The sequence below is a fragment of the Rhagoletis zephyria genome, unplaced genomic scaffold, assembly GCF_001687245.7.
Source record: "Rhagoletis zephyria isolate East Lansing unplaced genomic scaffold, Rhagoletis_zephyria_1.1 Rzeph_scaffold_00080, whole genome shotgun sequence".
NCBI classification, from domain to species: domain Eukaryota; kingdom Metazoa; phylum Arthropoda; class Insecta; order Diptera; family Tephritidae; genus Rhagoletis; species Rhagoletis zephyria.
In genome coordinates, this window is record NW_016157164.1 from 157,147 (window position 1) to 181,379 (window position 24,233).

General features: G+C 35.4%; 1 protein-coding gene across 1 annotated transcript in view; it reads left to right on the plus strand.

Annotated features, from left to right (window-relative positions):
• Positions 1 to 24,233, plus strand: part of wwk (anoctamin 8 white walker) — a 499,833-nt gene that overhangs the window by 116,415 nt on the left and 359,185 nt on the right. The window contains exon 5 of the mRNA XM_017629247.1: positions 14,154 to 14,309. Coding sequence (XP_017484736.1) covers positions 14,154 to 14,309 — 156 coding nt within the window. The remainder of the gene's footprint in view (positions 1 to 14,153; positions 14,310 to 24,233) is intronic.

Sequence of the window (24,233 nt, forward strand, 5' to 3'; positions counted from 1 at the left end):
TCTCCTCCAACTGCACCTTCAGATAACTTTTCTTTGATAACATCTAAAAGATTATCATATATGTATTTGATATATTCAAAGTATTTATTTTNCAAAATATATTCAAATTCTTTATAAATTGAATGCGCCGCATTTTCTACTTTAGTCTCAACACTTTTTCTCGAAGAAACTTTAGCACTATCTCCACCTGAACCAATTTCCATAGTTTCAAATTGATTCGAAACTTCTGCTATTTTTGTTTCTTCGGCACCTTTGTCTCCTCCAACTGCACCTTCAGATAACTTTTCTTTGATAACATCTAAAAGATTATCATATATGTATTTGATATATTCAAAGTATTTATTTTCGAAGTAACTTTTACAATCTCTAAGCGATTGCTTAGGTAATAAAACAAAATGATTTGCACGAAATTCACTGAACTTGTCCTTAACTTCATCGAACAAGCTCGCAAGAGCTTCGGAGTGCCTTTCGGAATTAATGTTTTTTTGAATCTTTAGGAAGTAAAGACCAAACTCTTCTTGGCGTTTTAATTCTTTAGACATTTTCAGTGCAATGTAAAACAAAAGTATGGGTACCAAATGAAATAGTTTTTTTTTGGGTTCACAAGGACGAATAGGAATTGAAAATGCCCCTTTAATCTATTTTATTGTTAGTCCTTAACATATAATTTTTTCAAAAATTAGAATTGAAAAGTTTTAAGGATATTCAAGGATAAAATTTTAAAAGGGTATTTTCAATACCTACCCGTTCCTTACGCACCAAAAAATGTAATGTGTTTTAACTCTACAGAATCTTCTCCTTCATTTAATCCATACTGGTTTTTTAAGTATATTGCACTGAAATTTTTAAATAATTTTTTGAATTGCTTATATCTTTCAAATTTCAAAGTTATTTTAAAATATCCTGACACCAGAGAGAAAAATTAAGAACGCAATCTACTATATTTGGCCCTTGGTTTGGCGAATATAATGATTTTTTTTGTGTGTGCAAAATTGCCTGCCGCAGGGTATTATATGTATATTGAGCTACACATTTATAAAAAAAAAATGTTAAATCTATACATAGTATTAAGGAAAGTCGAGATTTTTTGTACGCGGTAATCTCGAAAACTACTGAACGGATTTTGACGAGATTTTCTGTAATATACCATGTATCGCCAGGAGAGGGATCTTTTCTTCCTTAGAATATTAATGAGGTTGCCACCTGTCTAAAAACTATAAGATCCGCACCGTTGGTTGGATTACAAAAAATGAGGTGTCAAATGAAAACGATTAGTCTCTAGAAAATCACGAATGTCTTATTTTTTTAATAGGGTTGCCACCTGTTAAGAAAATTACTATATTCAATCCTAATAAGCGTAATGTCTTATTTCAATTTCAATGGACACATCGATTTCAATACATCATTAAATTAAGATAACATTTTTAGCAATTTATTTGAGACCCCAAAATAATTGATATCAAATAAAACACCTCTTTGAGGTAAAATTTTCGAGTGACGAAAGCTGAACTAGAAACCAAAATTTATGATATCATTTTATAACTGCCTTGGAAACGTACGGGACATATTTTTTTATTCATACGAATCGTTGCAAAAGTTCTGTTTTTTATTTTGTGTTTCTAGCAGTAGACGGAATTTCGCAACGTTGCGAATAAATAAAAAAGATTATCTGTACGTTTCCAAGGCGGTTAGAAACTGCGTTTTCGTCACGAAATTGATATCATAAATTTTGTGTTTCTAGTTCAGCTTTCGTCACTCGAAAATTTTACCTCAAAGAGCTGTTTTATTTGATATCAATTATTTTGGGGTAGCAAATTTAAAATTGACGAAAATACAGACATTAATCTAAATATTTTATTTTTCTCAAATAAATTGCTAAAAATGTTATCTTAATCTAAATGATGTATTCAAATCGATGTGTCCATTGAAACATAATTTTTCGAATACGGAATAAAGCGAAAAAGAATGATCATATCCTTTGTACTCGAAAGAAAAAAAAATTATGAAAAATGATAAAAACTTATCAACTTGGTACTAACTTGGAATACAATAAACAACTGTATTCGTCTGATTTTCTCGTAGTTTAATTTTATTAAGATTTCTACCGGCTGTGGGGCGCACACATGTGTTTTTTAAGAAGTTTTACTTCTATCACGTGATATAAGTTGCACTCGTGCTATTAAACTAATGCTTTTTATCAAGTAGTTTTGCTCAGTGTTAATTTATACATATGTATGTAAGTAGTAGCGGCACATTGGGTGAACTAAATGCATTCATACATACATATTTAAGTACAACTGTAGGTAATATTGTACGCGTCTTCCCGGGTTGGTTAAGTGCGGGTGATAAAGCCATGTAGCATAGTTAAATACTGTGTACATACCTACAATTAAAATGGGGAAAAATGTTACATTTTCGGCATGTGTCTGAAACAAACTCTAAAATACACACAATTTGTGGTTTCCAAGACGTACGACGTGATTAGCACAGCTGCATCCTTCAACTTGTCAACTCGCGGGGATTTCCCGATTTGCTGGGAGTTTCGGTTTAAGTGGCAATCGAGGAATGGACACTTTTTTCGGGGAACTGGGTATGCTATTTTTATATCTCAAAGTAACCAAATTAGACGAATATGTTATTTTTTAACCATTTGACCCCTTTTGGAGCGAATTTTTTTCAATTTGAATAGCAATAGCACAACAAGAGCTTTCCCAGATATAAGCTATATACCAAATGAAAGCCAAGAATTTGGGCTACATTTGTGGAAATCTAGAATAAAATCGACTGACCAGTTTTTGAGAAAATGCCCGAAGTCTCTATTTTCAGCAGCCCGATTTTTAGTTTTCAGGCGATAATTTTATNTTTGCGCGCCACACCGCGCGCGTCGCGTTCGCGCTCGCGTCCCGCGCACCCCGCGCGACCGGCGCGTACACCACGTCACGCTATATATATATCCATAGGGTTCTCCGAAACGGCTCTAACGATTTTGATGAAATTTTGTAGACAGATAATGTTTTGGATTTTAGGGTTATCTGAATAGGCACTATCTCCGAGAAGACTCGTATAAGGTTGCCACCTATTCGAAATTAGTTACAAATTAATTAAAACATCATAATATGGGTATCTAATGGAAGGTATTTTAAAGGTCCCTAATAAAAAAATATTTTTTTAAGGTTGCCACCTATTTTAAATCGCTTATTTATTAAATTTTTTGTTTAGATAAAAAAGGTAAAATATTACTATTCATGGGTACAAAGAGAAGGTTCTTAAGCAATGCTTTTCCTATATACAAAACTTTATCTCTTAGGATAATAGTGTAAGGTTGCCACTTATTTTCGATTCTACACAATTTATCTAAAATATTGCAATATGGATATCAAATGAAAGGTATTATTGGGAACTTTAGTCAGGGTTGCCACGCTTCTATGTAATATAAATTTGTATTTTATTAATTTCAGTCAACATATTCTTTTATGTATACACAGTACATATTCGCTCAAGATATGTACCATTCATTCCAGCGTATTTCGGAATAGTGTTGCGACCTAAATTTTAGAGCAAGGAATTTACTTAATAGATATGAAATTTCTTTTCTTTTTGTTTATTTCCAAAATATTTTTTTAAAGTTATCCAAATCTTGAAAACCTTAAAAATTATATGCACTCCGGGCAAAGCTCGGTCAACCTTGTGCTTTATATTTTATAAACGCAAAATACAGCGTTAAATAGCTTATTTTAAGACTCTTCAACTGATATCTACTTCAATGGTATGGAATGAGTAGTGCGACCTCAGTAGTAGGTTTTCGAATTTCAGCAACCAGCCACACCCACAACGGCATACGAATCGAAACATCCTGGAACAAAACTTTCTTAGTTTTTTTTTGTACTTGAATTCCTGAAAGCTTGAAAAAAATTAAATAAAGGTACGTACAGACGCCACATACATACATACCAAAGCATCTCGTAGTGGAGACACGAACCAAAACACATTTAGCTCTATATCTTTCCACCTAGTAGCTGTAACTCAACATGTTAGGTATCGTTTGAAAGGTATTGACCTATAGAATAACACTAAATATGTTGGGTGTACCCACATACTCCCTTAAACCGGCAAAAGCAAAAAAGCGTTTTTTGTTTCGCTACACTTTAGCCTAATTTTTATGAATCCGCACTGAGGGAAATAATGCATAGTAAAAATGAATACGTTATATTTGATTATCGTTTAAAAATGTTCGTATTTAAAAATAATATTTTCATACAAAATTTATTATGCACGTATTTGACTGTTCACATCTGAGTATGTATATGTAACGATTGAGAGAAATAGAAATTGAGAAATATTCTATCGTTCTTGATGTAAGTGTACATACGCACCCCAAGCATGCAGAGCGCCGCTCTAAAGGCCCGTCCACATACAACTTTGGCGTTGCGTTGGCGCTGGCGTCGCTTTGACAGCGGCGCGCGTAACGCCCGTGCTTGCTACAATGAACGCTTAGCACAGAATACTTTGGTCACTAAATTAACATACTAGCGGCTGATAAATCAAAATTTTTACATCAATAATTGCATTAAAAACTATATTTCTTGCCCGCATTTGATTAAAAATTAAAATTAAATCACATAATTTTGATTATTTAGAACAGCTGACGAACGACGCGCGCGAAAAGTTGAGAGTTGGCCATCTTTCTGCGTTGTGTTGGCGTTGGCGTTGCCCAACTTTGGTTATATGGAGACTTTCATATAAATACATGTATTCATAGTCAGCTGTCGAAGCGACGCCAACGCCAACGCAACGCCAAAGTTGTATGTAAACGGGCCTTAAGAGCCGTGACTACACATACACACATACATACATATTTATCCGTACAAATCGCGTGCTGTGGTGTTGATGGATATTCATCATTTGAAAGCGAATTTATATGCCTGGGTGTTGCTGAGTGCGCAAAGATGCTTGCCACAAGTTGTTGATATCCGGAGATGGTCGGGTTCGAATTCCACTGCAGGCAAAGATACAAATTGAATACGTAATTGAACTGAATATTTACCAATATTCAGTAACTTCGTTGAGGTTTATAGTAAGATCAATTACGTTTCTATTTGATTTTAGTATTTTTTTACTCAGTGCGGTTAATCATTTATGAAGCTTGAAAACCTTTTCTGGACATACTCTGCAAGACCTTTCCAACGATATCTCAAACATGTCGATTGGACGTCTGGATAAAAACTTCCAAATCGCGTGTATATACAGGGTGTCCCAGAGTAACCTGCCAAACTAAGGTAGGTGATGGGGTGGGCTCTCTGATAAACAAAAAATTTCAGGTAAAAGTGTTACCGTTTTTAAAATATTTAAATTTTTTTGAATTAAAAAAAGTCGTGCTTTCATGTATTTTCTTTAACTGCATCTACAAAGCAGGCTATACTTAGTAAATTTTTTATCTAAAATACTTCCAGATAGTTGCTTCTCCATACTCAAATGCAATGTAGTTAAAATATATTAAGGAACCATCATGAAATTAGGACTATTTTGGGATTTTTAACTTTTTGATATTTTCTTCCCCAAATTTGTCTATCTCTGGAAAAAAAAATGTACTGAGCTATAACTTTACATTACATAAAAAAATTGCTCATTTAATAAAGATTTCAGAAAGGTGCCGCTTTTTGGGCAAATGACTGAGACACGCTAGAATGTATTTAATAGATTTAAATTTAAGTTGCTCTTGTTACCGACCAATGACATGCTAAATAGTACAAAGGTACATTATTACCTGCCCTGACATTATTTTATGTTACTTACCGGAATTAGTGAAAGTGGATTTTGTGAAATTGGACCCTTCGAACACGCAGTATGAATATGCGGATATTCACCTAATTTGCGGTGAAGCTTGCTGTAATGCCAGAGCTGCTCAAAGACTCTATGCAGAGCAATACCCCAATCGTCGGCATCCGGGTCGTGAAGTATTCGCCCGGACCCATATAGAAATATCTGAAGGTAAGTGATTTTTACACCTTTCTTGTTTGCTTGCTTGTTAACTATCATTTTTCACTTTTTTAAGGTCGTATACCTGGAAGGCGTGGCGGCGAAACAGGACGTCCTGCAACGGTAGATGTTGAAGTTGTGTTAGAGGAAGTGGAACTATGTCCATTGACAGTGGCGTAGCCAGGATTTGGCGAAGGGGGGATTAAAAAAAATGTCCATCGATAACTTAAAGTTGTGATACACAATAGATAGAGGCGTTGCCTGTGGGCATTCTGTCATATATGTATGCATGTGCCATTTTTACTGTTATATATTTTTTGTCTACGCGGTTATTCCATGGGGAATTCATGCTTTATTTACTCCAGTTTTGTTTTGTAGAAGTTTCGTTAGTATACACTTCAGTTTTTACACATTGAATATATCTGCATATTTATATATTTACGCGTATCTATTTACATTTATTTATGTACAAGTCTACAAAATCTTATTACTTATAAAGCGATTTTTAATCTTCGTTGCTTAACACATATTTTTTCAATTTCTTCTTGTGTTGTAATCGGTACATCATTATGTACCGCTAACATCGTTAAACCATTCAGCCGCTCCTTAATTGTATAAAAAGAAGGGGCAAATAAGATAGCATATTCAACAATTGAGTAGTCCACTTGCAAAGTGCGCTATTTAAATTTTTTTCCATTTTAATTTTTGGTGGGTTTCATGTACACTAATAGCAGAGTGAAACATTTTTCTATATTCTGAAAAAAATAGCATGAAATGTTAACTACTCTTGGGAAAGTCGCTATAATACTTATTTATACACTTTCAAAAGTCTCCTCTTCGTATGAACTTAGAAAACTGCAAGAAAACATGGTAGTTTCGGTGGTAACATGGTCAAAAATTTGGGTTTAATTTTTAAATCGCGCTGGGACTACTGCGTTTTTTAATCTTTTATAGTCTACTTTTAAACCAGTCAATAGTTTTAAGCAATTTTTAATATATTGTGGTTTAAATTTTAGTTCAAAAAGTTCGTGGTTTAAAAATCAAACCAAATTGTTTTAATTCTAGTTTCTAGGTTTCATATATAGAAAATTTGGTTTAAAATCCAAACCGAAATAGAAAATGTTTGCACATAGCGAAATGTGGTGTTGATTCAAACTCAACATATGAAAGCACATTTACATGCGTGGCTGTAGCTGAGTGTGCAAAGATGCTGATAGAATTGGTTGCTACCAAGGCTGTCCGGGTTCAATCCCCATCAGACGCAGCATGAAATTTAAGATTTTTTAGTTTTTATTCTTGATTGTGACAATGTTTGGATTTAAAATTTAAATCGAAATGTTTGAATTATAAACCCAACATATGTGCTCTCTTTTTTTAAACTTGGAAGGTTTGTATTTTAAACTGAATTTAGTTTGGTCATATATGTAGTCCAAAAAGTTTAAAATTTAAACCGAAATTTTTAACCGCGTAGTGGAAGAGGTCGCAAAAAAGAAGCAAACCAATCTTCCTAGAGCAGAGAACGCGAAAAGCTAAAAAAAGCTAGCTATGTAAAAGTTACTGTTTCAAAACTTGCAATATTTTATATTTTTAAATATAAAATTTGCAAATCAACCATACTGCAATTTTATTTTTTTTAATGGTATTAGGCTCTTATTTATCCAAATTTTCAGGTAATAAAAAAAGATACAGTTCGGGTGTTACCTGTTGTCGTAGACGTTTTTTTTAATTAATGGCTTACTTTTGGCTTGCTGTTTGCAAGTGGACTACTCATATATTCATTAAAAGATAATATGTCATCCGTCTGAAATAAAAAAATTTTAAATCAGATGGATAAAATAGTATTGTGTTATTAATTCAAAAGTAAATAATTGTAGTTCAATGACGAAGGGGGGGCGGGGGGTTGGGGGGTAATATCCCCCCAAATCCTCTCCCCCCCTGGCTACGCCACTGTCTATCAACATCAACATCAGTGCGAATGATGGAAAGACGGACGGGAATACCAAAAACTACAGTTTAATAATAATAATAGATTGGCGCTTACACATATGTTAGTGTTTGGCCGAGCTTCTCCTCCGACTTGTGGCGTGCGCCTTGATGTTGTCACACAAAGCGGAGGGACCTACAGTTTTACGCCGACTCCGAACGGCGATTGTATTTTTATGAGAAGCTGTTTTTCATGGCAGAAATACACTCGGAGGTTTGCCATTGCCTGCCGAGGGACGACCGCTGTTAAGAAAAAACCTTTTTCTATATTTTTTGGGATGTTGCTTTGACCAGGGCTTGAACCCAGGTGCTGATGTGTGAAAGCGCGCACTGCTTACCACTACAACCACAGCGGCAAAACTACAGTTTACAAAGCTTTAAAAGACCATCGATTTCATCCCTACCACATTCAACGTATTCAGGCTCTACAAGAAAGAGGTCACCTGTCGAGGGTTAGATTTTGCCGTGAAATGTTGCGAATGCATGAATCAGACCCAACTTTTTTAATAAAATAATTGGAGCGATGAATCATCATGCAAACGTGGTGGTTATTTTAATTTGCATAACCTTCACAGTTGGCAGATAGACAATCCTCACGAAATGAGAGAAGATCGTTCACAGTACCGGTACAAAATAAATTTATTTTACGGTATTTTTAATTGTCAGATATTGGGACCTGTGGAACTGCCGCCAACGCTCAACTCTCACAGTTAATTCCTTCAGGAACGGCTTCCAACTCTTTTAGAAGATGTAACCTTAAAGCTGCGGCAAAGACTATGGCTGCAAAATGACGGGTGCCCTGCTCACTACGGGCGTGAAGTAAGAGCTCATTTAGACGAAACTTATCCTCGCCGATGGATTGGACGATACGGGCCAATCACGTGGCCCGCTCGATCGCCAGACCTGAATCCATTAGATTTTTTCTACTGGGACTGTGTTAAGGACAAAATTTGTTCAAAAACAATTCAAAACGAAGAGCATTTTCGGGAACAAATAAATGGGGCTGCTGCTGAGATAGTCCAATTGAGTTTAAGATCACACTTCTTAAATGGTGCCGAGCTTGTATTAGAGTAGAAGGTCGCCAATTTGAGCATATTTTATCAATAAGTGAATAAATTTTTCTTCAAACAACTCATGTATATTTAATTTCACGTGAACCCATCCTTCACAAAAAATATTGATAGATATAGCCCCTGTTATAGACTCTAGTCCGAATTCCGGTAAGTAACATAAAATAATGTCAGGGCAGGTAATAATGTACCTTTGTACTATTTAGCATGTCATTGGTCGGTAACAAGAGCAAATTCAATTTAAATCTATTAAATACATTCTAGCGTGTCTCAGTCCTTTGCCCAAAAAGCGGCTATAACTTGTTTTTTCTATTCGAAACAGTAAGAGTGGCACCTTTCTGAAATCTTTATTAAATGAGCAATTTTTTTATGTAATGTAAAATACATTTTTTTCACCAGAGATAGTCAAATTTGGGGAAGAAAATATCAAAAAGTTAAAAATCCCAAAATAGTCCTAATTTTATGATGGTTCCTTAATATATTTTAACTACATTGCATTTGAGTATGGAGAAGCAACTATCTGGAAGTATTTTACATAAAAAATTTACTAAGTATAGCCTGGTTTGTAAATGCAGTTAAAGAAAATACATGAAAAGGCACGATTTTTTTTAATTAAAAAAATTTAAATATTTTAAAAACGGTAACACTTTTACCTGAAAATTTTTTGTTTATCAGAGAGCTCACCCCCCACCTACCTTCGCCTAAAGTTTGGCAGGTTACTTCTGGGACACCCTGTATAAAGCGAGCCATTTCAGCATGCTACTGTGGCTGCTTTCGTCACTCGCACGCACTGCCGTACGCTGTGATTTCATACTGCCAGCTGCAGGGGGCGTGGCAACTTCCATACAAACGGAATTTTTCATATTGCATATCTCTTGAAGTGTTCATGGTAGAGTACTCGAACATGGTATGGAGATATATGAAAACAGTCGCATACTCATTGAGAAAAATTGTGGTTATTGGAAAAGGGGGCTTGGCACCTCCCATACCAGTGTTACCACAAAAAAATTACCAAATTCCTCAAAAGCAAATGAAAAATCCTCAAAATCCGAACAAATTTCTGAAAACTTTCTTATTTACTACTTACAGGTACTTAGCATAAAAATTAATTACATTCCCCAATACAATTGCTACGTTTGTTCTTGCGGTTCAAACAAAGTAGCACCGTTATGTTTTATGCCTTGGTTTGTATATAATATTTCTGCAACTATATCAGTGCTCAGTGTGGTCCTCAAGTCAGTCCTACACATTTTTAAGCTACTTAATATACATTCTACTGAAGCATTAGAAAAGGGCTATATTAGTAATGCAGATATAATTTTTTTAATTGGGAAACTTATATGAACCTGAAGAATCTTTCAATTCAAAAACTTTTTTCCTATAATTTTCTTGATCTAATGAAAAATCAATATTAATATCCTTATGATCGAACAATTCGTTATCGAGATTTTGCAAGTTCAAAATAAGTTGAAAATATACAGATGGAATGAGAAAAATTATCGATAACATTTTGAATATTTAGCAACAAATGCAGATATGCTTAAGAGCGAAAAACACCACACGCGCGGCTTGACAAACCAAGCGAAATATCCCTTTGCCTAAAGCTATTTATGTTGTGTATGGGGGTTTTTGAAGGTTTGACAAACCATTTGAGGAAAATGTGAGCAAAAATCAAATTTTTTTGACTTGCTGGCCGCCATGTTGACGTTTGATAAACCGCTTACGTTGTGTATGATAAAATCGCCTCATTCGCAACGGAATTTTTACCGAATGAGGACGCAAGATAGAAAAATCGAAGAAAACCAAACCCTTTTACATTGTGAACCGGAAGAAAACTAAAATTCTTTGCTTGAACGAGTCATGTTTGCATGGTGTATGGCAAAATGGGAAAAGTAGGATTGAAAAATGTTTGACAAGCCGCTTGTGTGGTGTATTCCGGTCTTTATAAAACTTCGGAAAGTTTTTTGTTCAAAAATTTGCAGAGCGATTTAACAACTCTCTTGTGTAAAACATGGTTGCATTTGTTATATGCAAATATATCGAGAGATAATTCCTCAAAACAAAAAACCTCAAAAAATACTCAAGCGCTCCCGAAATTCCTCACGTTTTGGGGAATTACTCACAAAGTGGCAACACTGTCCTATACAAACAGAGTTTTTCATACTGCATATCTCTGGAAGTGTTCATGGTAGAGTACTCGAACATGGAATGGAGATATATGAAAACAATCGCATACTCATGGAGAAAATTGCGGTTATTTGAAAAGGGGGCGTGGCACCTCCCATACAAACCGCATTTTTCATACTGCATATCTCTGAAAGTGTTCATGGTAGAGTACTGGAACTTGGTATGGAGATATATGAAATCAATCACATAGTCATGAAGAAAAATTGGGGCTATTAGAAAAAGGTGCGTCGCACCTCCCATACAAACCGATATTTTCATACTCTATACCAGGGTTGTTGCGAATAATCGCATTTGAAACCGCGGAACTTCCGCATAAATTTTAACATTCGCATTCGCAATAATCGATGCGGAGCTTTTGCGAATGCGAATATTTTGCAAGTCTACCTATAAAACGTATATATGGCAAAAAAAAACAAGTAAGAAAGTCTAAGTTCGGGCGGAGCCGAACATTAAATACCCGGCGCAAGTATTAAATATATGTTTTCCACCTTTCCGAAAGCTACCGCTACATGATAAGCCGGGGTGTATACATTTTAATTAAATTAGCGTCCTTAAATTTCGAAATACTGAAATTTCAAGCATTTCTGAATTTACCTTTATATGAAAAGCGGCCGTAATTTTAGACCTATTTCAACAATTTTGAACGGTTTGCTTATATGTGGCAAGCACAATAACCATACCGAGTTTGGTACAAATTGCTAGAACGGTTAGCGAGATACATATATGTGATCACAAGTGGGCGGTGCTACGCCCATTTTCCAAAATTTTGTCATAAACGTATTTCTTGGTAAAGAATTGTTGCAATCATCAATTTTGAATAAATTAGCTTCAATATTTACTGATTTATCGAAGATTTTGTATTTCTCGAAATTACCGTTATATGGGATGTGGGCGTGGTTATTGTCCGATTTTAGAAATTTTCGGCCAGTTGGTATGCTGTACCAGGACCAACAACTGTGCCAAGTTTGGAAGAAATTGGTGTAGCGGTTACCAAGATATAGACAGGTGTAATGGCTACGCCCATTTGCCAAAATTTTTTTATATTCTTATTTTTCGTCTAAAACTCATTGTAAATATCAATTTTGAGTGAATTATCTTCAGTAGTTACTAAAATATCGCAGTTTTCGTATTTCTGAAAATTACCGTTATATGGGAGGTAGGCGTGGTTATTGTCCGATTTTTAAAATTTTCGGCCATCTAGTATAATGCCCATTTCCATAAATTTATAATATTCATGTTTTCCGTCTGAAACTCATTGTAAGTATCAATTTTGAGTGAATTATCTTCAGTAGTTACTAAAATATCGCAGTTTTCGTATTTCTTAAAATTACCGTTATATGGGAGGTAGGCGTGGTTATTGTCCGATTTCGCCCATTTTCAATACCATCCGTCCTACGCCCAAAAGAAGTTCACGTACCAAGTTTCGTTAAGATATCTCAATTTTTACTCGAGTTATCGTGTGCACAGACGGACGGACGGACGGACGGACAGACGGACAGACAGTCACCGCTTAATCGATTTCTCTTTTCATTCTGATCATTTATGTATACATTTGTCTATATCTATCTCGATTCGTTTTGCCTGTTACAAACAACCGTTATGTGAACAAAGTTATAATACCCTTGTGCACAAGTGCGCTCGGGTATAAAAATAACAGATGGTGAGTGTGCGTGATTTACAAAATCATCAACGTGAGCGTGCGTGAACGTGAGCCAAAATCATTCACACATCATGTGTAGGATCCTACTTGTAATTCTAAGCAAATTTGCCGAAGAAACCAAATTGCGAAAAAAATTTCAAAGAAAATTTTAAAATTTTCAGTGTGGCGCCCTCTGGCGGAAGTTTTAAGAAAAAGAAGAGTGCAGAAATAGATTCTTATACCAAACAACCCATTATAGCATGTGTTTCTTTACGACACTACAGCAAAATGCTAAGACACCTATTTTCGCAATTTGGCAAACTCCAAATTGATTTTAAACCCATGGTTTCTCCGGAAAATTTTCTTAGAATTACATGTAGAATCCTTCTGTGTAATTCGCGTGTCGAAAAAATATCCCATACAAATTGACCCGCGCTAATGCACATACCTAAATTTGTTATACAATTTTTGTGCAAGTGGCTTTATAGCTACACAAAACCCATTCGATCTCCTGCGAATGCAATAATTCGCAGATATGAGTAATTCAGTTTTACATATTCGGATGTACATTAGCCATTCGCGTATGTTTTCGTTCAATCGTAATCATCAATTTTTCCATTTTCTCACTAGGCTTAGTGTGCCCACCACTTATCTAAAACTGTAAGGGCCGTTTTCTCATCTAACCTTTAGATTACCGGCCACTTTACCGTCTCGATATACGAGTTTTCGTTTTCTCATCAGCGCATTAATTTCTCGAATCGATAAATTGTTGCTCACCCGATGCAACCTTTAAAAATTTGTACCCAACTTTAAATTTTGGTTTGGTTTTGGTTTATGAGTCAGATATATTAGATATTTCAACCAAGGTTTTGGTTTTTGCTAACAGTTGCTCTTGCTTTATATTTGCTTATGTTGCATTGCCAACCTTTGAAATTTTATGACGAATGTAGTCAAGTTTCACTCTACGGAATAAAAAATTAATTTTTACCGGTAAGATAAGAAAACGAAAACACTTTAAAGTGAGGAACAATTTATCCGCCCTGTTAGTAAAGGCAACTTTACTGCTTACATTAGAAAACGGCCCTAAAAAGTAAAAAAAAAACAATATTCGTCATAGCGAGGTCAGTATTAAAAAGTATTCTTTCACTGGCTAAAGTAAGCATAGAATTGTGTTGGAAACGCTCTGTCTGAGGAAGGTTGTACGCTTCTTCTAATGCGTTTTTGATCTTGGAAGAATTGTTTCGTATTTACCATTTCAGATAGCTTTCAATTCATGTAATACTTTTTTCGTGTTTCAGGGTACTTTAATGGAAAATAATGTAACTGGGCGTGTGGAACCAAAGGAGGCGCCGGCGTGGAAGCGACGTACTTTTCGTTATCTTGTCAGTTTTCCTGTCATTGGGATGTGTTTGACTCTGGTTTTTGTTGTTATGTTCCTGATGCTACGTTTCCAGGTAAGTTCTTCGCAAAATTTTCGCCGTTCCTGCCACAAGGCAAAAACTTTATCAGTGAAAAAAGGTTTTGAATGAAATAGGAGTTTCGCTGGAAGTTTACCTTGTTTCCGCAAGCAAAAATCACGTTAATGAAGAAATCGCAAACAACGAAATTTTCATAAACTGTTGCGAAGGTGGATAATAACGAGTGGATGTCCGAAAAATGTATTTTTAACATAGTGACCAACATTTGATTTTTACTAGGGATGTGCCGGGATCCGCCTTTCGATTATAGAAGATTCAATTTAAAAATCTAGTTCAGATTTTTTTTGTATTTTTAAAATCAAATTTAATTGTATCTAATTAGTAATGCGGAAAATTAGTATCGGTACCTGCAATTCACAATGGTTAAGAAACATCTGTATGCTGATACGGGCAGTTTACTGCGTATTCCGCAAAAGTTCCGAACTACATACACCCAGAAAAAGGTTTAGTTATAATTACCAAGATTTGGTTATAGTGACCAAGTGGCATAGTTGGATATGGCGAAATAAATATCTAGTTCACGAAAGTCTGCAATTTACTTAAGACTTCTAGTTAGGGCAAATGTATATTTGTTAATAATTAGAAAACGACTACCTTGATTGGACAATATTGTTAGTTGAATAAAATCATTGTTGAGCAAATACATATAAACATTTAGGCTATTCAGACTATACTCGTTAAGGTCTTAATTCGGTATTCGGTAACTCCCGCCATTGTTTTGTTTTTGTAAATTACTGAATAAATCAATCACAACTTAACGAGGTGACAAGTCTGGTAATGTGGTAACACACGCGTTAAAATGTTAGCTGATTTCTTTCTGTCACTAATTTTCTGGAATTTTCTCGCGCGAAAAATGTATATATTTTATCAAAAGTTCAATAAACCTTTCTGTCGTGGAATTAATAAATGTTTATAAATAAAAAAACTTTACGTCAGCTGATTCGAAAGTAATTTTAACCAGAAAAAGAATAAGGGGCGTTCGTAGTTGAAAGTGTTACCAGCTACCAGATAACGAATTAATACATTAACGAGGATAGTCTGAATACCCTTAATACTTTGGTTGATACAAGTTTTCATTTAATTTTGTGAACTTGCTGTAGACTTGTATCAACTAACCGTTTATTATTGGAAAAAAAGTTTCAGTTTGATACAACTAAAAATTTAATCGATGGTTGTTGTGTTTGCGCTCTTCTTGTATTTACTTATACTAAGCATAAAAAATACATACATATTTACATAAATAGTTACTAGTGTAAATAATACATAGATATGTATATGGTGGTAAGAATTTCCTAAAAAGAAACGATGAAACAGGAACACTCGTGCGAAAACCCAGGTCAATATCTGCTGGAAGTGCTGGTTTCACCCCTAATTAGGCGCATGGGTACAAGGCCATTTCAAGTTGAAAAAAAATGTCTTGGAGTGCTTGGAGCGTGTTCGCGCTCTGTCTAGCTTCCTAACTCCCCACGGAGTACGTAAATAAGTCATGGCCAGAACATCGGTGTGTACACATTTGTCGCTACTTTCTTAAGCCCTGCCCCCATGCGACCACTTATATAACATTTTTTGATAGAGTTAAGTTTTTATTTTTGTATCTAAGTTTGAAGTCAAGGTTATGCTTTTCTTTCTTAAAGTTAACTATAATAAAGAGCTTTAATATTTATGACAATATACATTTCGTTTTATTTATTTAGTCACGGTTGGAACCATGATACAAAAAAGAAGGTAGTTTCAATAAACAACTTTTTGATTAAAAGGGAGATTTTTGACAGTTGCTCAATTGTAAAAAATTCGATGCGGCGTTACTCAATTAAGTTTTTTGGAAAAGAGGGGATTTTATATCCTAAATTTGGGAGTATAAATAAAATAGTTGTGTTAACATTTACCTTTTAAAAATAATTAATATCTTTTCCTAAAAAAGTTTACATTTTACATTAAATTCGATAACTACTTGCCAAAATCTTTATTTTTGCATTAATAAAATTTTAGTGAACATATTTTAAAATTATTATTTCACAATGTCCATGGCCAGGACTATTACAGTTTTCTCTATCGGATACGTTTATTTCTGATATATTTCAGATAATGAAATTAGAATTTCGATATTGTCTTTGTCCATGTCTTTCAAGTAACTTGAAAACGGAATTTACTTTGCGACCCATGGGCCTCATGACTTTCAGAGAAGTGAGTATTATCTAATTCTAGTATACTTCGACAATATCGTTGTCTCTGTGGGTAAAAACAAATATATTTTACTGTTAAATATTGGAGGGGGTTGTGAAACAAGATTAATGATTCATTGTTAGTATGAAAATTAGAAACACAACTATCAACTTCTTGCGCATTAGACCTCTTCGCTTTCAAAAACAAAAGGGGTTATTTGTTCAATGGTTTTGGGGTGGCAAGCGGAGACGGACCCACTAAAAAATTGGGTAAAATTAGAATTTTGACAGAGAAAATGTAAGTCCAACTACGGCTACGCTGATCCAGTATTTTTTAAAATAAAGGTCCATATTTCAAACCGAATTTAGTAATAAATTTGTATCTGAATGTTAGAAATCTATATTTTAAACTAATTTTTTGCTTTGGGTTAAGCATTTGGACACATTAACCGAAAATTATTGTACAAGTAACCGAGCCGTACCCAACAATATACCTTTTGCTTCTTCAAATTTCGATTCTAAGAACAAAATATTTGTAAATAACCAAAAAATTCATAACAAAATTTGGGGGGTTTTAGATAGTGGGTATGGTAACACGAAATGTCACAATCTACTTAATTGTCAGGTTGTTAATATGGCGACGAAAAAGTGACAATGGAACTACCTTCTTTTTTGTATCATGGTTAGAACATCGTCGTGTACACATGTGTCGCTACTCGCTTGAGTGCTGACCCCATGCGACTACCCCTGTAACATGTTTTGGCGGAGGTAAGTTTTTAATGTTTTTTTTTTTAAGTTTGAAGTCAAAATTATGTCTTTCTTTTTTTAAGTTAACGATAATCGAGTACTTTAATATTTTTGTAAATACACACTTCGTTTTTTTTATTTTGAAAACTCTTTTTTTAACACTTTTATTGGGGTCCCTGGGGACTCCATGAAACTAATTGTGTGATTTTCCTTATGCGCCTAATTAAGGGTTAAGTATACTGCTATGCTTTTTCCTTGGCTAAATAGACACTTTCAAATTATAATTCACGTGAATTATATAGCCACTGAGAAACCCTGGTTGGCATCAAACTTTATATTTTTAAATAACTATGCGCACACCGAAACAACTCGCGGCGATGGCAAAACTGAAACTGAGACAAACAAGTTTGGGCATGCCATAGCACACACTTTTCTTTCTCTACCTAGCGCAGTGATCGACGTGCTTTAAACTATGTTCACATTACCAACATAAAATACTTAGTTTCGTTTAAAATACCTCACTAAATTAAGTGCGTTCATACACGCGATTCTTTATTTGTCTTGACAGCTTTGTAGCAACCCTGTGTTATTGTTTATTTAACGAAAAGAGATCGCGAATGTGAGTAATTGCGTATATTTTTATATTCTGAGTTGTTTGTGGTAATTTTTTAGATTTTAGATGAGTGATCAAAAGAGAAAGCTTCTGGAAATATTTTACGAACTACCACGCGCGATTATTAAAAACAAGAACGTCCAAACACAATGACATATCAGTTATGGGACAATACTTTTTTCGATTATTATCGATAAAATTAGAGCCGACACTGATTTGTTCGTGATTTGGTTCTTGCTTTAAGATAAACTACGTACTTTCAACTTAATTTACTGAGAGACTTTACAAGGCGAAATTACTTAGTTTGTACTTAATTTAATTTAAGATTGACCTCTAAATTACGCCAATGGGAACATAGTTTTAGCTTAAGGCCGGTCCACATAGAACTTTCGCCTTGGCTTTGGCGTTGGCGTTGGTTTGACAGAACGCACGTTTAAAGTGTGCTTGCTACAATTAACGCTTGGCAGCGAATGCTTGGGACACTAAATTAACATACTAACGACAGATAAATTAATATTTCATATCAATAATTGCGTTAAAAACGATATTTCTTGCCCGCACTTGAATAAAAAGGAATAATATTTCACATAATTTTATTTATTTGCAACAGCTGATGAGCGACGCACGCGAAAAGTTGAGAGTTGGCCATCTTTTTGCTTTGTGTTGGCGTGAGCGTTGTTTAATTTTGGCTATGTGGACGGCTGCATTTGAATTCATGTATTCATAGTCAGCTGTTGAAGAGACGCCAACGCCAACGCAACGCCAAAGATCTATGTGGACGGGCCTTTACTGAGCGCTCTGTGACCCCACACATGTTTCACCCATATACGAACAGCCGCTGTGGTGTAGTGGTAAGCAGTCCAAACCCTGCAGGGAAAGCTACTAGTTGTGAACTAGAATTCTACCGGTTTGCGTTTCAGCCGAACTAGTTCACGTTCTATCCTTTTTCAATGTTAGCGACTGGTATTTTTAACATTGCGATGTCCTACGAGATGTCAATTGTCAGGCTATGCATCAGCATCTACTAGTATAAATACTAGTAGCATCATACCAGTTGATGAGATAGTCTGCCAATTCATGCCCCGTGAAAAGCATAAGTGTGCGTTTTTGCTCGCGACGCTCCAGCAGTCACAATGGCCGACAGAGAAGAGCACTCGCGTGGTAAGCCTGAGGTCCCAGGTTCAAATCCTGGCGCAGGTAAAATTTTTTTATTTTCTATTTTTTATTTTATTTTTATTTTTTATAAATTTATTTTTTTGTTTATGCTGTTTATTGTAATTTTTTAATTTAATAAAAAAATATTTTTGTTTAATTTCTTTGTTTTTATATTTCTTCCTAAATGTTTTTTTGCAAAGCAATTAGATTTTCAAATTTGTTATTTATTTATAAATTGAATAAATTATTTTTACTTACATTTATTTAACTTTAAAAATCTTAACCACCTCCAAGCGGCCTCGAAGCTGCGATTTCAGAACCAGAACCAGTAGTCTTCACGTGACGCCACAGCCGACATTTGTAAGAAAAGCAATTAATTGCGTTTTATTTTTGGCTTTGGCAATTCAAAGGCAGATGTCGCTAATCGCCTAAGTTCTACGAAATTGTCGAACTGGTAGGCACATACTAGTTAATGAACTAGTACATTTTATAACTGGTTTGGCTTTTCACTGCAGGGAAATTCCACATTCACAACATGCCTAGTTTGAATCAACATCACGTTTATGTGTATATGTGTATATGTTGTCACCGCTGTGCATGCTTCGTATACATAAACTTTCTTAATTGTGTGGTGAAAAATGCTTTATTTTAACACGGGCGTATTTGAATTGAATATTTCCATTATACGTAGTATATGAATAATGGAAAAATCCATTTTGTTAAGACATTTCACTTGATTTAAATACGAACATTTTTAAACGGTAAACAAATAAAATATTTTTATTCTTACAACGCGCTTTTTTTCTCAGTGTAGAAATCTTAACCAAAATAAACTGCGAGACTATCAGACGAATACAGTTGTTTATTGTATCCAAAGTTGGTACCAAGTTGATAAGTTTTTATCATTTCTTATAATTTTTTTTTAAATTTTTTCGAATACCAAGGATATGATCATTTTTTTCGCTTCATTCCGTATTCGAGAAACTATATGTTTCAGTATACACATCGATTTGAATACATAATTGAGATTTTGATAATATTTTTAGCAATTCATTTGAGAAAAATAAAACATTTAGAGTATTTTGAACAATTTTTATGAGCTTGAGGCCGTTTTTTGTGAAAACTTATTGTGGAAAAGCAACAATAATTTGAAAAAATGGTAGAAGTGATAGCTATTTCGGAAATCACCACATTTCCTCATCAGACTTCTTTCAGTAGGATTCGAACCGACGATCACCACTGACTCAGCCAGTTGCCTACGCACTGTGCTAAGTTTGTCTTGTTAATTCTTGTTGCTTATTTTCCACTATTTCACTTTGCTAAGCCAACTACAATCAGGCGCAGCTATTCCGCTGCAATTCACTTGATTATGTGGTTGTTGGTTTTGTTGGTTTTTGTTAATATTTCTATTATTAGAATGTTTAACTTTTAGGTGTGCTCGTCCTTAAGTTATTTGTTTTTGTTATTTTTATGGCCTTATAACAATTATATTCAACAATTTTTATGAGCTCGAGGCCGTATTAAATGCAAACTTATTGTGGAAAAGCAACAATAATTTGAAAAAATGGTAGAAGTGATAGCTATTTCGGAAATCACCACATTTCCTCATCAGACTTCTTTCAGTAGGATTCGAACCGACGATCACCACTGACTCAGCCAGTTGCCTACGCACTGTGCTAAGTTTGCCTTGTTAATTCTTGTTGCTTACTGCAATCTATTTCACTTTGCTAAGCCAACTACAATCAAGCGCAGCTATTCCGCTGCAATTCACTTGATCATGTGGTTGTTGGTTTTGTTGGTTTTTGTTAATATTTCTATTATTAGAATGTTTAACTTTTAGGTGTGCTCGTCCTTAAGTTATTTGTTTTTGTTATTTTTATGGCCTTATAACAATTATATTAAACAATTTTTATGAGCTTGAGGCCGTTTTTAGTGAAAACTTTATTGTGGAAAAGCAACAATAATTTGAAAAAATGGTAGAAGTGATAGCTATTTCGGAAATCACCTACTGTCAGCTATTGCCAAACTGTTTGATCCGCTTGGTTGGCTCGCGCCAGCTATAATCGTCGCAAAAATTATTATGCAGAGAATTTGGCTTGAAGGAACAGATTGGGACGAGACCGCTTCCCCACCCATTTTGGACCGCTGGCAAACTTTTATGAGGGATTACACAGCAATTAATAATATTAGCATACCCAGGTGGGTTCACTTTTCTCCGACAGACGACGTAGAAATTCACGGTTTCAGCGACGCATCGGAAAAAGCGTTTGCAGCAACGGTTTCCTAAAGATAAAGACAATAGGTGCCCCCGTAAAGACAATTTATATACCCAGATTGGAGCTCTACGGTGCAGTACTACTAGCAGAAACAGTTGAAGTGAATATTAGGACGGATTCAACCTCCGTGTTCGTAGTCAACATTTGTTGCCCACAGGATAACGAAGCTGATAGAAAAGGTGAGCAACGAAAATTGGCGTCACGTGGATTCATCATCAAACCCAGTGGATCTGGCCAGTAGAGGGCTTTCGGCGAGTAAATTAGTCAACAACTTAACTTAACTATTAACTTGGAGTAAATTAGCGTCCTCTATTACTCCATACCATACCAAGGTTATTAAGTGCAGCGACTCTGGTACAAATTGATAAATCGGTTACAGAAATATATATATGTGGTCATAAGTGGGCGGCGCCACGCCCGTTACCCAAAAAATTATAATAATCTAATTTAAAAATAAAAGGTTATTCCAAGCATCGATTTTGAGTGAAATAGCTTCAGTAGTTAATGATTTGGCGCAGTTTTCGTATTTCTGTAAATTACCGTTATATGGAAAGTGGGCGTGGTTATCGCCCGATATGTTAGATATAGCCTAAGCAAGGCTCATACGGAGTTTGGTACGGATTGGTGAAGCGGATACTGAGATGCAGCATTTTATCATAAGTGGGCGGGGTGACTCCCATTTTCCAAAAATTTCAGAATAATCCTAATTTGTTCCAAAATTTGGATACAACATTTACTGAAATATCGTAGATTTATATAAATTGACATTTATCTAGACTTAAAAGCTTGTATACCCAAAACTATTTCTTTAATCATCACTTATATAACGCCAATGTAAAGGAAAACAAATGTTTATTTCCAAATACATAACGTAGTTGGGTTCGCCTTACATTCCCGCAGATTACCAGCAACAGGACCGAGAAGTCCTAGAAAACGTGACTTTTGCTCACATCTCGAAAGCTATTATTTTTTTTTTAAATAATTGGATTCATATTCTGGTTCAGCGGCTTCAAATTCATCTAAAAAGTTTAGTTTTATTGTGGAAATATATCTAAAGTAGGTAACTATATACTAGGTGGGTTTTTAGATTTTTCTTTAAAACTAAGTAAATAAATACCACTTATCTGCCATTTTCTGCGGGCAATCTTTTCATCATTAGCAAAATTTCCATGCTTTCAATTGAAAAAGGAATAATAACGCGATCTCTCCCGGGGATACAACAAATTCCTTGAGATTCAACAAAAATTAAAAAAAGTACTCGGTGGAAACCCGCTTTCGTTACATTTCAATTGAACTTTTGCTTGATAAAATGATAAAAAAAATTAACACTTAAATGCATTATTACCTTCTGTATGCGGATCCATCACTACTTTTCAAGAATACAATGCAGAAATAAAAATATTAACTTAAAACCATCACGATCTTTCTAGAGAGCAAAAATTTATTTATATGCAGCGTTAGAATATTCTGCTTCCGGTCAGCGGTGAGCGTTCGCTGTGCAAGTTAAAAAGTGAGGGGGACTGGGAAATGTTATTTGGAATATTCTCTATCGAATGTGACTAATTTTGTAAGTTTTCTTCAAAATTTTGTCAAGTTGGTCTTTGGCCGCCTAAATCGTTCAAATACCCCTATGTGCAACGCTTAATAACAGTTTATCAGAAACAACATTATAAGGAAGAATATGGAAACTTGAAATCGGGTAGGTCCTTCGACTCGAAAAGTGAAGTTTTGCCCCTCAACCCATTATTATTATTATTATTATTGTTGGGGATGGAGCACTGTGACCTTAAGATCTATTGTACCCCCTTCATGGATTATAGTGTGTCTATTAATCCAGTATCCGAGAGAAACTTTAGTATAGAACCTAAGTCTACGGATTTCACTTCGCCTTTGGTTATCAGATGTTCACCCAGGTGCCTTTTGCGTTTATACATCAGTGCAGGACATTCTTCTAAGATGTGCTGTGCAGTCTCGTTTCCCATCCTGCAAAATCTGCATCGCTCATGCGAGTAAATTCCCAGTTTAGTCAGGTGATAGTTCAGCCTGCAGTGTCCTGTCAGGATTCCTGTAACAATTCTTAAGTTATTCTTTGATAAGCTCATACATTCCTTGAAGCGTTTTAGGTTATTTGTTCCTAAAAGTGCTTTGGACTGCTCTAGACCTGGTAGATTATCCCAGTAGTGATTCCTCTGAGCTTCTTCCTCTAGCCAAACTAGTTTAGAGAGTGCCCCTTTTCCCAGGCCGCAGAAAGGTTCTGGACCGGTGAAAGGGGTTGATGCACCTTTCTTCGCTAGTTTATCGGCAATCTCGTTTCCTTTAATACCAATATGTCCCGGAATCCAGAGAACCCAAACCCGATTGGTCAGACCAAGAGTATTCAGCTTGTCGAGGCACTCCATCACCAGTTTAGATGTTACCTGGTGAGATCTGAGGGCCTTGATAGCCGCTTGGCTGTCAGTCAAGATCGCGATGTTCTGACTCCGGTAGTTTCGCTTGATATTAAAGTCCGCGCATCTTTCTATGGCGTATGTTTCAGCCTGGAAAATAGACATATGTTTCCCCATGGGTTCCGAGTATCTTATCCTCGGTCCAACTACCCCAACCCCGTCACCCTCGTCGGTCAATGAGCCATCAGTGTACTAGGTAATCATGTTTTGGTTTATCCGATATGTCTCCGATATGCCTGCCCAGCTCATCTTATTACTCAGTTCAGTCTTAAACCTCTTTGTAAAGCTGAACCTCGGATGCATGGTATCCCTCGGTATTGCAATTTCAGGGAACTTATTCGTAAGAATATCTAACTTCCCACGACCAAGACACCCTGCTGCCCCGATATTGGTACCAGTCATCCGTAGTAAAGCTCTTTTCGCCTGAGTCTGTATGTAAATATGAAGAGGGGTAAGATCTAAAAAAACCTCCAAGGATGCGGTTGGACAGGTTATCATGG